Source organism: Salvia hispanica, chromosome 1, assembly GCF_029641045.1.
Source record: "Salvia hispanica isolate PSC_SH4W2 chromosome 1, Shi_PSC_v1, whole genome shotgun sequence".
Taxonomy (NCBI): Eukaryota; Viridiplantae; Streptophyta; class Magnoliopsida; order Lamiales; family Lamiaceae; genus Salvia; species Salvia hispanica.
The window spans coordinates 28,585,420-28,598,280 of record NC_142692.1 but is presented as its reverse complement, the minus strand read 5'-3'; the positions used below and the strand labels follow the sequence as shown (position 1 = coordinate 28,598,280).

The following is a 12,861-nucleotide window of genomic DNA, read 5'->3' as shown; positions in this document are numbered from 1 at the left end:
TCAGCCCTGCATATGTTTTAAAAATGTGCAGGTTGAGCAGTGATGACGGCGGGCGGTGTTGAGCATAGACGATGAAGATCCTTCGATAGAATAGTACTTGGATGCGTCGTGTCTCCATACACGATGTCATCTGCTCTTGACTCTTCCGCTGCAATGTAAAAGTCGAGATTTCATTCTCTTGTACCATGCACTCTGATTTTTATATATATTCCAAGTTATTTCAGTTCAAGATCAGTTGTGCCACAGTTTTCCCCTTTCTTCCCCGCTTCTTTCATCCTCCCCTAGTCACGATCAACCGGGCCTTCTATCCTTAGAAAGTGCGGTCGTGACATTCTCAGACAGAATCCTGGCAACCAAACATGGCCTTAAAGTAGTTTTAGTGGATATTGAGACCCACATTATTATTAGTATTTTAATGGTGGTAAAGTTGTAAATAACTTGATATATATGGATAATAAATTGGGATAAATTTTTATAAATAAAAATGTCTTTATTTTTATTTTTATGGGACATACAAAAATGAAAAATACACATATTTTTATGGAACGAAGCGGTAAGTGAAATGTGTCAATAGATTATGAGATCTATTTGCAAAAAATAATACTCCCTCCGTCCCAAGTTACTTGAATCGTATTTCTTTTTGGATTGTCCCAAGTTATTTTAGTCATTTCTCTTTTTGGCTAAAAATAAAACATCTCTAATCCCACCAACTTTATTTTTTATTTTATTTTACTCTCTTTTTTTTCTCTTACTTTATTCTTTCTTCTACTTTATTTAACTCACTAAACACAGCTTTCTTAAATTTTGTGCCGAAAAAAAACGCCTCAAGTAACGTGGGAGGGATGGAGTAGTAATATAAAATTTAATAAGGAAGCTATCGAAATAGAAAGATGGACTAGTAATGGAAAAAAAATACTCCCCCCGTCCACAAACAATAGATCTATTGTTGTTCGGCACGAGTTTTAATGTAGAAATGGTAAAGTAAGAGAGATGAGGAGAAAAAGTAGGTAAAGTAAGAGAGATAGGGAGAAAAAGTGAGTAAAGTATGAGAGGGGGAAGAAAAAGTGGAAAAAGTATGAGAGATAAACTTTCTATTTTTAAAAAGTGGTCTATTTTTTGTGGACGTCCCAAAATGGCAAAAGTGGTCTATTTTTTTTGGATGGAGATTGTCTTAAAAACATCATTCTTGTTCTTGCCATTTAATCATTAATCATCAAGTATCAAAGTTATTTATGTTATACTTCATCGCTTTGTGTTTACTTTCGATGAGATAAAAAATACTCTAAATAATAAATTGTGTATTAATTAGGTATCCGTTATATCCAATATTTGAATGAATTACCAAATACCCAATATTTTTCTAAATTACATGTCCACTATCAAAAAATAGCAAAGAATGAGGTACCAGAAAAAATAAAATGAGATAATTATATGAGACGGATTAAAATAAAAAATTGAAACATACTCCATAGTGGACATAGGAGTACTGAATCTCATACTCGATACAGTAAAATTAGATATCAGGATGGATATGAGTAGATCCAATGCCCAATCTCCGTAACATATGAAGTACATCAATGTTGAAAAAAGTATTACTATAAAAGTCAAAGAACTCCTGTATAAAGGACAACACAAAATTCTGTATTAATTGTACTACGTTATTACTCAATCTGTCATTTTTGGGTTTTCAGTAACATTCTATATTATATAGTAGTACTAAATTACATTCTGTTAAATTTTTACAGTAACATTCTATTATAAAACTATGCATATATAAAAATGAGAACTACAATTCATATTTTCTTTTCATCATTTTCATTCACATTTTTTAAAACTTGTATCAACTTAAACTAGGATTATAAACGAGGAAAAAAAGGAGCAGTATAAGTTTAATTGTTTAACTAATTAAGAAAATTGACCTGAAAAGCCAAATGATTAAAATCAACGGTGGGTAGGTTGTTGAGATCATCCCCTGCGTCACTCTCTAGTCTCTCCTCAATATGCTGAAAATGCGATCACCTACTTCTCTGTATCTCAATATTACCAACTCATTGTATCTCAAATCCTAAATATTATACTCCTATAGTCTTCGTCACACATACATATATATTTCATATCTTAGTTTGCTAGTATTTTTTAATTCAACTAGCTTAGTGACCAAGTTTGCCTTTCTCTAGTATAAGTAGACCTCCAAAACTAAGAGTAGTAGTAGTAGTAGTAGTATAACACATGCAATCCACCAAAATTAAGTTAAAATACATATAAAAAAATGTCTGAAGTGAAGTTGTTTGGAGCTTGGTTTAGCCCTTTTGTGAAGAGAGTGGAAATGGCCCTCAATCTGAAAGGTGTGGAATATGAGTATATTGAAGAAGATCTCAAAAACAAATCACCTCTTTTTCTACAATACAATCCGATAACCAAGCTAGTGCCTGTTTTGGTTCACAATGGCAAACCCATTTTTGAGTCCACTGTGATTCTTGAATACATCGATGAGACGTGGGAAGGTCCCTCAATTCTTCCCAAAGATCCCTACGAACGCGCCATGTCGCGTTGCTGGGCCAAGTTCGTCGAGGATAAGGTACATACCATAATTAAACCCTCGTTTTTATTATTTTTTATTTCACTTTTCAGTGCTCGGAACCATTGTGGAAGGCGTGTTGGGCTGCAGGAGAGGAGAGGGAGAAGGCGAAGAAGGAAGCCGAAGAAGCACTCATGATTCTAGACAATGAAATCAAGGGCAAGAAATTCTTCGGAGGTGACAATATTGGATTAGTAGATTATGTTGGCAATTTTATTGCATTGTGGATTCCAATTCTCCAAGATGTGGTTGGATTCCATATTTTGACAGAACATAAGTTTCCAAATGTATGGAAATGGGGTGATGAATTGTGCAACGACAACTTTGTTAAGAAAAATCTGCCGGAGAAGGAGAAAGTAAGTTCTGTGTTGAAGAGGGCCTTTGAGACTGGTAGTCTCTACTAACAACACCTTCAAACTTTATTGTTTAGTGTTTATCTATGGATGGTTCATGGTTGTGAACTTGTGTTTCAGTATGTGATAGTGAAATGCCAGATCTAACATGAGAATGTAGGAAAAGACAAACAAACAGTGGACTTATTCAAGACAATTGTTTTCTTGTTACAATCCAAAAAAAGACAACATGACATGAGATGACATAACAGAGCATAGTAGTAGAATCACACAGCATAAGACACTATCTATACAGAAGCCAAAAACAAAGTTATATGATTCAATATTCAAACATGATGTTGGTGGTGATAGATGATAGATGATAGATTCACTTGTTTTCTAGCCACCGAGGCAACCGCAGGACTTTGGCGGGGCTTGATTCGTTGCACGGAGTTTTGCAGCGGTCTCCTCAACTTTGAGTAGCTCTTCTCCGCGTTTGGATTCAACCAGGGCCCTCTTCTCCTCGGCCTGCTTGTGCACTAGTCCGACCTTGTTCCTGATCTTCTCCGCGTACTCTCCCTTCTTCTTCTGCATTTTTTCCTTCAAGAAGCATGTGTGGTTCGTTTCATTGCTCGTTTTGTAAACTGGTAACTACATTGAAGCTTCATCAGTTTGAGAAATGTGTTGTTACCTCAATGCTCTTTAGCTCGCTCTCAAGAGCAGCCTTCTTCGTGTTCTCCCACGAATTAACGTCTGAGAGCTTCTTCTGTGCCCTGCATCATCATCATAGGATTTAGTTATCATCACCTCTCAATTATATGGAGAGGTCTGAAACATTTGAAAGTCATCATCAAGGAAACAATCTTAGCGACCGGATTTGTACAAGAACACATTTGCAAGAAGAGCAATGCTTCTAAATATGATGTTCCAAGATTGAAGCATGACAATGTTCATACAAATTAGTAGAAGATATGGGGGATGAGCCCTACTTGTTTTCGGCTTTGGTCTTTTCACTTTCTTCCCATGCCTTGATATATGACAACCTCTTCTCATCTTCGAGCTTTGCAAGAGCAACATCTACAAAATTTATATAGTCCAACTTCTTCACTTGGTGATTTTCTCAAATAATTTCAACTTATCCACAAGCTAGTACAGAGAGCAAAATCCAAAATCTAAGACTAAATACATGTTTAACTAGATCCAATTCGAACGAGAAACTGACCTCTATCAAGGGATCCTTTGGAGCCTGTCTTGGCTATGGGATCAGGGATCTCTGCATCACACAAAAAACGTCTCACAATTCAACCTCAATCACAACTAATGGCATAGAGATTTCACAGAAGAGATTTATGCTAATTTTGAATCAGTATTGGAGAAACAACCATGAACCACCACAACATCTCTTAAATATATTTCTAGCATTTCCCAGCAACCAAAATTCAATCTTTAGTAGTTTTTGTTCATAAATTATAAAAAAAATGCAGGGCTAGTCAGTTGTTAATCATAGATTTTCATAACAGAATCTTGAATAGAGAGAGAGGAGAGAAATGAATTTACTTGCAGCAGGCTCATGCTTAACGACGTCGTTGGACTTCCCCATCACCGCCACAGCTGCTGGTGCCTCCTCTGCTTCAGCTTTCTTCGGAACAACTTCTTCCACCGCTGCTGCCATTTCTACAGATAATGGATATTTATATACACACACACGCACACACTCTCTCTCTCTCTCTCTCTCTTTGTGTGTCTGTACTGGCGAATAAATCAAAAGGAAGCAAAGAAAATTCTCCACTAACAGAGAAAGAAGTATAGAAAGGGTTGGCAATGGAGAGAGTTCGATTACTGTATTTTGTGGTGCTTTAAACGACAACGCAATCTGCGTTTTCACCACCGTCTTTGCTGGCCTCGGTTTTGTATTTGCAAGTCGAGGCTCACTGTAGTAGCAAAGGGACGCTTTCTTGTTACCGTTAAATTCTTACCATAGGCTGATAGGCTCTAAGGAAGTACAGGATTAAGGGTGCACAGGAAGATCCGTGTGGGTGCGACGTAGAGTGGACTTCCCACGTGCCGACAGTGTAGTACCGTGTAATCTCTATAATTAATGTCGTTATATTTTATTCTAAAGTTTACTAAATATATTCTATTATTACCACCTGTTATATCCTCAAAGAAAAATGAAAACATAGTTTTGTATATATATAATTCACCATCTGCTTCCGTTATTCTTATTCCTTTATTGAATACTATTAAAAAAAAAGAATAATTAACGCGCGACAACAATTACAAAATAATAATAATATTAACGACAACAATTACAAAATAGCATGGTCTGTAATAAACTACTAATAAAATTTTCAATTGGTATCCGATTCTGCATACTGTCATCTAATTAATTAACTAAATGTTATTTTCAATTCCTCCAGATTGCAGCACCTACTATAATACCGTTGATAACAAAAGTTATTTTCAATTCGTCCACATAGATGACCCCACAGAATATATCCGTCCTGGGTCAAATTGATTTTCGACATAATGTTGCTTTGTTTTATAATTTTGGAGTTACTATTAAAGCTAACTCAACCATAAAAACATTATATATAGTGAACAATAAGGGTATATATAATGTCAATAAACAACATACGCAGTACTGTATTACATGATTTTGAAATGCTTATATTTAATGTTCTCATTTCGTAATTACAACTTACATATTTTTCTAGTAAAGTTTGTCAAACATACACGCACCACAAAATTATGTCAACTAATTAGTACCTTATAACTTGTTGCAGCTGAAAATTATTAAATGCTAGTAATTGTTATTGCAATGTTTAAAAAAGTTGCTACAGTCTTACATTTATTAAACGCAAAGGAAAGAGGTGAAAATAAGAGGAATTGTCAAACATATCACAATCTATACATGAGTTTATTAATTTCACTTATAAAGACCCCCGACTATTGTATTTTAATGTGCCATATAATTCATTGTTTAATTTTACAATAAATTAAAAATGGGGCAATATTATTTATGATACTGATGCTTTTAAAAAATGAATAGAAAGAGATGATGGAGTATTATTTATTATTGAACGTGAAATGTGATGAATAATGGAATCCCATGACTGTAGCTTTCGACTCAAGTGCTTGACATGATATTTTAGATTTTGATGAATTAATTCCATTTCACTAAAGTCCAATTTCCCATCACTAGACCACGTATTTTAGATTTGAGGACGTCGACGGCAATCATTAATGTTTATGAGAGTCAGATGAATTACCTTAGCCCTTAATTTTTATTTAGTCATTATATAATGAGAGGAATTACTTGTATATTTTATGGAATTTATACAGTATATAACAAAAAAGAAAAACATGTTAGTTGGCCTTGATCAATATAAAGTGCTTATAGTTAACTGTAAAAATAAAATAGGTGGAAGTTGAGAAGACATATAGTATATTGCTTCTATAATCATAAAATAACATCTTCGAAAATTTTATTTAGAACAATTTTTAGCAGTTATACTTACACACTTATTTATTTCTTATATAAGTGAAAGTAGAGGATCCGATGCTTTCGAAAATACTCAAAATTCTTTCGGAAAAGAAATTAATGATATGCTCCTGCCAGCATGCAATTCTTGGTTGTATTGAATTAGTAATTGTGGCTAGGGCCCCTCTTAATTTTATTTCTATCCATACACTATTCTTTTCACCATTATTTTATTTCTTCTTGTTTGATTTTTTTTAATCCTAGATGATTGGGTGGGACCTATCTAATGATTCTAACCCACAATTTGATCTTTTTCACCGGTCATACTAACTCATCTTACCAAAATTAAAAGCCGGGGAGGAATTTCAGTATTTACTGTTACTCAGTAAAAAAAATCAATATTGATTCCGATACACACCAGTTAAACAAATTTCAGTATATATTAGTAGTTTTTTTTGAGTTAAAATAAGTCTCAATAAGTAGTTTTATGGTTGAGTTAAATATTAGTCTCAATAACATGGCTTAGATCTAAGGGAATACATATGTGATTACAAGAAAGAGCTTGATGAACATTTTGATGTTGATTCCCTTTGGCTACATGTTTATTAGAGTACTTGAGAGTTTGTGAGTTCTTGAGACCTTAAACTTGAATGTGGTAATCAAAGGCTGACGATATTTCTGTATTTATAGCCATGGTTCTAAATTAGTGTCACTCGAGGCACTAAACTAAACTTCGACCCATGGCGTTGAAATTCGTCCCATATAAATTCGTTGGTTGTTGTTGATATATTGTCATAAGTATCTGCAACCTGCAATCTTGTATGAGAATCCTTAAAACATCAAAAATTATTTTGTAGATGTGTCAGAATACGAAAGATCTCTTTTGTAGATGAATAAGGTTAATTGATTGAAAATAAATTAGTAAGGCATGAACCTTGTTAATGTCATGGTTAAATGTCTATGAGTTATAAAGGATATAACTATGTTGTATGTACAAGTTGGCTACTATTTTCAATTGGTATCCTAGCGGTTTTACTATTATATGCTGTCTTCTTTTATTGTCATTTTTTTGAGTTCTTCTTTAAGGATACATCAAGATCAGTTTCCACTAATTGAATCTCTGTAAATCAAGGTATACCTAGTTTCCTACATTTCAAATACGGTTTGTTACGATTCACAACTTAGTGGCACATCATCAGCAAAAATTTTAGTGATGTTTTTACTTTATAAAAAGGATGAAACGACCTATATTTTTTTACAAACACAATTGTTTTTCTTTTATAAAAAGATCAAATGACCTCTAAATTAATGTTAATATTTTATTTATTTATGTATCTAATTGATGGGGTTGGGTGGGAAATGAGCACAATTTATGCTTTAGTAATTAGCCAGGCTGTTATCTAACTTTTGAGATGGGGGCCTTAATTTCTAATCAATGACCACTAGTCTTCGAATAAATTCATATCCCACCATTATCATATTATGAACCCTACTATTGTTAGGAATATTATGACACACACATATCTCACTATATATCTTCTTAATCATATTGACACCTTCACAAATATATCAGGCCTTCAACATTCCTAAACATGGAAGCTAAACCAAAAGTACAAGCAAAAATTATTTTGTCTACACCACAATTTTATTTTTTGAACCGACAACAAACACATCATTTCACATGTAGTGAATTGCACATTAATAGTACAACATGCATGCGTGATGAGATCATCAGTTATAAACTTTCATCCATAGTTGATTAGGAATTACAGTGTGTTTATATACTACTGGTAATTCTTTACTACATACTAGTAGTAATATAATTATAATACTATTATTACTGATCCTATTCTAATGCTTTTAGCACCCTAATCCAAAATCAAGACTAAATCTCCATCCTTGGATTTTAAAATGAGTGGATGAGATTAAAGCTCACAAAATCTCAATAAATAGTAGACAAAATATCAACAAAAGGGTAATATCGTCATTATGTTATCATATGATAATTTTCGTGAGTGTTTTTTTATATCAACATTGTGTATTACAAATATCAACAATATGACATTGGAATATCAACACATTGTTATTGAGATTGGACATGCATAATATTGAGATTTTGCCTACAATATATTGAGATTTTTTGTTGCATTTGTTGAAAATAGCTGCTTATCAATATGTACGAAAATTGAAATATAATTTATCAAATTTCATCACCCGAACATCGTCGGAACATATGCAATTGAGATCACGTTGGAATCCTTATTAAATTATCTTTACTTTGATATATTTTTAGCGAAAAAATAATTTAAATTGAGATAGTTACGTAAATTTAAAGATTTGAGATGATTTTGAGGAGAGAGAAAGTAGTTAGTTATAATTACTACATATAGGATTTGACATTAATACCCTTTTAATTTAATTAATAATTATTTAAATTTAAAATATATTACACTTGACATCATATTAACCACAAGATCTTCTAATCTAATGGTTGAAAATTGGTCTCAATTTGGGATTGATAATTAGTTAGCACTTGATTACATCCATACATGCATATATATAATTCTAACAAAATTAGTATAATTATTTTTATTCGCGAAGAAAAATCGCAGCCAGGGAAGAATTTAATTATGATAATAAAAATATTTATATAAAGACTTCATTTGAAAAATGTATATGCATGTGGGCTATCCATGTCTTTAAATTGCTTTTTTCGAAGTTAGGTCAAAGTGCTCCTCTTTAGGGTGTCACACCAAAGTATAGTTGCTGAAATAATCATATGCAATCGTATAATGCACCAATACCACACACTTTTATTAATTTAGTAGATATCTCTTACAACTTGCCCAATCACGCCAATAATTAGACACCAGCCTTATCATTCAAGATTCTATATTTCTATATTAACAAGTTCTATTCATGATCTAAATATTTCTATTTTATAATCAATTTAATTTTTACGAATCACAACATTTAATATATATTTATAAAGGGCAATTTGTCTTTGAAAATACAAACTTTGTCAATGTGAATCATCTTAAAAGATGTAAAATATGAGAATTGAGTAAAATTGGGTTATAGGCCTAAAAATGAAAATATTGGGCTTAGTTTGGTCATATAATTGGATCGATTTTGAGCCCAATTAAAGCCCGCCGGTTAAAGCACATTCAAACGACGTCGTATGAAGTTTATATTCCCGCTGAAACTCGAGCGCCACCGGCGATGATGTCATCGCCGGAGAAGCCATGGGCAGAGAAGGTTTCAGAAGCAGTGATGTCGGTCTACAATTCTCTCCCCAAGAAAGGGAAGCCTCAAGGCCGCGAAGTCACCGTCTTAGCCGCTTTTCTGCTCTCCAGCCCTTCGCAAGGTTAGTAAATTCAGATTTTCCGGAGTAAATTGGTGATTTTTGGATTTACTTTTGTGATAATAACTCTGGATATTGCCCGTTAGTTATTTTTGTAAGTGTCTGGTGTGAAGGATTACGCGTGGTGTCATTGGGCACGGGGACGAAGTGTCTGGGGAGATCGCGGTGGAGTTCGAGCGGCGATGTCGTGAACGATTCGCATGCTGAAGTAATCGCCAGGCGATCTCTTCTTAGGTTCGGATTTTAGTTCCTTACTGGATTTTAGTTTCATATCTTCAATATTGACATAAACCTAATAAATTCCCTTCATTTTTCTAGATATTTCTATACAGAGATTGATTGCTTGGCAAAAAATTATAGGAAGCTTAGCAATGATGGAAGCGCGGCTTTGCCGAATGATGACATGATTGACGCAATTTTCCAGTTGAGGGCGGATAAATCCGAGGGAGAAAAATTTGAACTGAAACATGGCTGGGAATTGCATCTGTATATATCGCAATTACCATGTTGGTATTAGTTTTTTCGCTTTTCCTTTTCTTTTTTTAGTGATTACTGGACTCAATATGCGATCCATCCTTCTGTAACAGGTGGCGATGCATCTCTCAATTCCCAGATGTTCACTTCTATTAGTAATAATTCTCTAGAGAAGCCTAACAATGAATGTCTCCATTCGCAAGAGTCTCTACAGAATGGTAGTTTTGGTTTATTTTGGCTCTGGTGGTTTGGGTGGGATGCCTGCAGCTGCTATGTTTATGTGTTTTCTAGAATGATTAACCTCTTATATTTACGTTCTGGTCTTTGTTTTCTTCTTTTAAACTTTAAAGCACTTAATTTGGATTATTGGAGTGTAATCTCAAAGATTTGTCTCCAGGTGCTTTTGTTCAAGTTCCCGGTACAGTTCACAGGAAGCCTGGTCGAGGAGATACGACTTTGTCTGTAAGCTGCTCTGACAAGATTGCTCGCTGGAATGTTGTGGGAGTTCAAGGTATTTGCTTGTCATATGATGAATTTGTGCAGAGGCCATCTATATGTTGGCTTGCTGTTGGTGTGATGCATCATGAATCCTTCCTGGAAACTAGCTGAACCTGTAAAAAGAATGAAGAATTTTTCTAATGGTTTAATCTTTAACTAGTTGGTTATTAAGAAGTAGTAGAAGTTAATTAGCAAATCCCCTAAATGAGTTTTCCTCATAAGAGTAAAGCCTGAAAGTTGGCAAGTATGGTGATTTCTGAATAACCTCCAAAACTCCCGTCGCTAAATCAACAACTAGGCAAATAATCCGTACTAAGCCTCTGTTCCGGGTTGTATTTTTTTATTTAGTTCTGCTAGTTAGTTAGAAAATGGATTTGTCTCAGTTGGTAGTTTTATAAGCGATATGCACTTCTGAAGACACCTTTTCAAAACTGGAAGCTATTTTGCTAACTGTGTGAAAGTAATTTCTTGCGATCGTCTAATTAATCTGTCTTTTACACAGGAGCTCTGCTTACCTGCTTCATGGAGCCAATTTATATTTCCTCTATAATTGTGGGGCAATCGCAATTTGACTCTGAAAAGATTGTTGGAGACCATCTAAGAAGATCTTTATATGAGAGGATCATTCCACTGTCAAACAATCTGACAAAACCTTTTAAAGTGAATAAGGTCATGCAGTGCACTGTTTCTCCTGTTAGCCATATGAGTGTTGAATACAACTCAAAGCTTTATTTTATTTTTATCTTACAGCCATGCTTTCATGTTGCTCCAGTGCCACCTAAGGACTTTCAACATTGTGAGACTGCTCTTGAAACCTTAACTTGCGGGTGGGAATTTTAAAAATACATCTGATGTTGGAATTTATCTTTACTCTTGCTATGCCTGATCTCTGAAATTGGAGTCTCCTTGATTCGAAGGTATTCAATATGCTGGAATAAATCTGGCTTGCATGAAGTCATTCTTGGAACAACTGGCAGAAAGCAGGGAACCTCTGCAAAAGGTGCATTGTTTCCATCTTCACAGGCATCTTTATGCAAGTAAGTATTGTTAGGTCACCAACAAAAACTTTAGTACACTTGACTTTTAAGTACTGAATCTAGGATGAGTTGTTAAATAGGTTATATAAGAAATCATTGCTTTGGCTTCCTTTGTCACGTGCAATATTGGAATTGTAGAATTTCTCATTTGTTTGATAATTCCTCTGCAGTTTTTGTTTTCCGGATTAAATAGGACAACAAACCACGTAGTCAATATTCTTGAATCTTAATGAACTTGGGCCACGTGAATCTCATATATGGGTAGGTCATTTCAACTCCTTCCGCCAAGGATACTACTCTCTATACGGCATAAACTTTTAAACAACCTAACACCATACTTGAATGCTAACGGATATTTCCAAGTGAATTCTGCATTGATTGGCCATACTTAACTGCTTTTAGAACTGCAGACCTTTTTTTCTTCTAAAACAGAAAATTACTACAAGAACTAATTGTCACCTTCATGATTAATCTTTTAACTAATAGTATCAAGCTGCTATTAACTCTATTTAATCCTTTGTTCTTAGGAAGCGATTGTTGGAGCTTTTTATTTCACTCAAGCAAGATCACCCTTCACAGTGCCGCACCAGGGATCTCACTTATCGAGAACTCAAGGTACAAAATTGTGATGTCACTTCTCGGCATGTCTTTATAGAGTTCCTATACTAGACAACCAAGTGCCTCATGTTATATTCATCCAACCACCTACTTTATGAGTACCTTTGGGTGTAATTTCCAAGCAGATCTAATGAATTATTTTCTAGCAGTTGAGTCCTATGATTTATTCAGTTGATATTGTATATCTGTTCTTGAGTCTAAAGATATTGAGGAGATGACCGAATCACATGGTTTCTCTATCACAGGACTGTGCCGAAGAATACAGTGCAGCGTCAAAGGCCCTAAAAGCTAGCCCACATTTTAGAAACTGGCTGGTGAAACCCCAAAACTTTGAGTCCTTCTCTTGCTAGAGGCGTTATAACAGGATGATATGTGTAATTAGTTTTGCTGACATGCTGTTATTCAAATCAAATAAGATGATGATATGTTATGCTGAAAAATTATGGCTCTGTCACTGCTTTTGATTTGAGAATGCT

General features: G+C 34.3%; 3 protein-coding genes across 7 annotated transcripts; 2 read left to right on the top strand and 1 right to left on the bottom strand.

The window, feature by feature from the left end:
- The first annotated feature begins 2,226 nt into the window (after positions 1–2,226).
- On the top strand, positions 2,227–3,499 carry LOC125221642 (putative glutathione S-transferase). The gene is made up of 2 exons (XM_089062909.1): positions 2,227–2,578; positions 2,632–3,499. Exons 1-2 carry the CDS (start codon positions 2,270–2,272, stop codon positions 2,980–2,982), a joined length of 660 nt encoding a protein of 219 aa, XP_088919035.1. The 5' UTR covers positions 2,227–2,269; the 3' UTR covers positions 2,983–3,499.
- On the bottom strand, positions 3,089–4,856 carry LOC125221643 (uncharacterized). The gene is made up of 5 exons (XM_048123823.2): positions 4,468–4,856; positions 4,133–4,183; positions 3,900–3,987; positions 3,602–3,683; positions 3,089–3,510 (listed from the first exon to the last, which is right to left on the bottom strand). The coding sequence occupies exons 1-5, from the start codon at positions 4,580–4,582 to the stop codon at positions 3,310–3,312; spliced, it is 537 nt and encodes a 178-aa protein (XP_047979780.1). The 5' UTR covers positions 4,583–4,856; the 3' UTR covers positions 3,089–3,309.
- A 4,579-nt stretch (positions 4,857–9,435) lies between these two features.
- Positions 9,436–12,857, top strand: LOC125185161 (denosine deaminases acting on tRNA). 5 transcript variants are annotated; one of them, XM_089069498.1, is made up of 10 exons: positions 9,436–9,761; positions 9,845–9,992; positions 10,119–10,264; positions 10,346–10,450; positions 10,630–10,743; positions 11,233–11,399; positions 11,481–11,557; positions 11,648–11,767; positions 12,295–12,382; positions 12,631–12,857. In XM_089069498.1, exons 1-10 carry the CDS (start codon positions 9,617–9,619, stop codon positions 12,733–12,735), a joined length of 1,215 nt encoding a protein of 404 aa, XP_088925624.1. In that variant the 5' UTR covers positions 9,436–9,616; the 3' UTR covers positions 12,736–12,857. The 5 variants fall into 5 exon arrangements, 4 of the variants coding, with proteins under 4 accessions (XP_088925624.1, XP_047937612.1, XP_088925623.1 ...); XR_016137493.1 differs by lacking the exon at positions 12,631–12,857 and adding an exon at positions 11,938–12,028 and having other exon boundaries at positions 9,437–9,761; positions 10,077–10,264; positions 12,295–12,366; XM_048081655.2 differs by having other exon boundaries at positions 9,443–9,761; positions 9,872–9,992.
- The last annotated feature ends 4 nt before the right edge of the window (positions 12,858–12,861 follow it).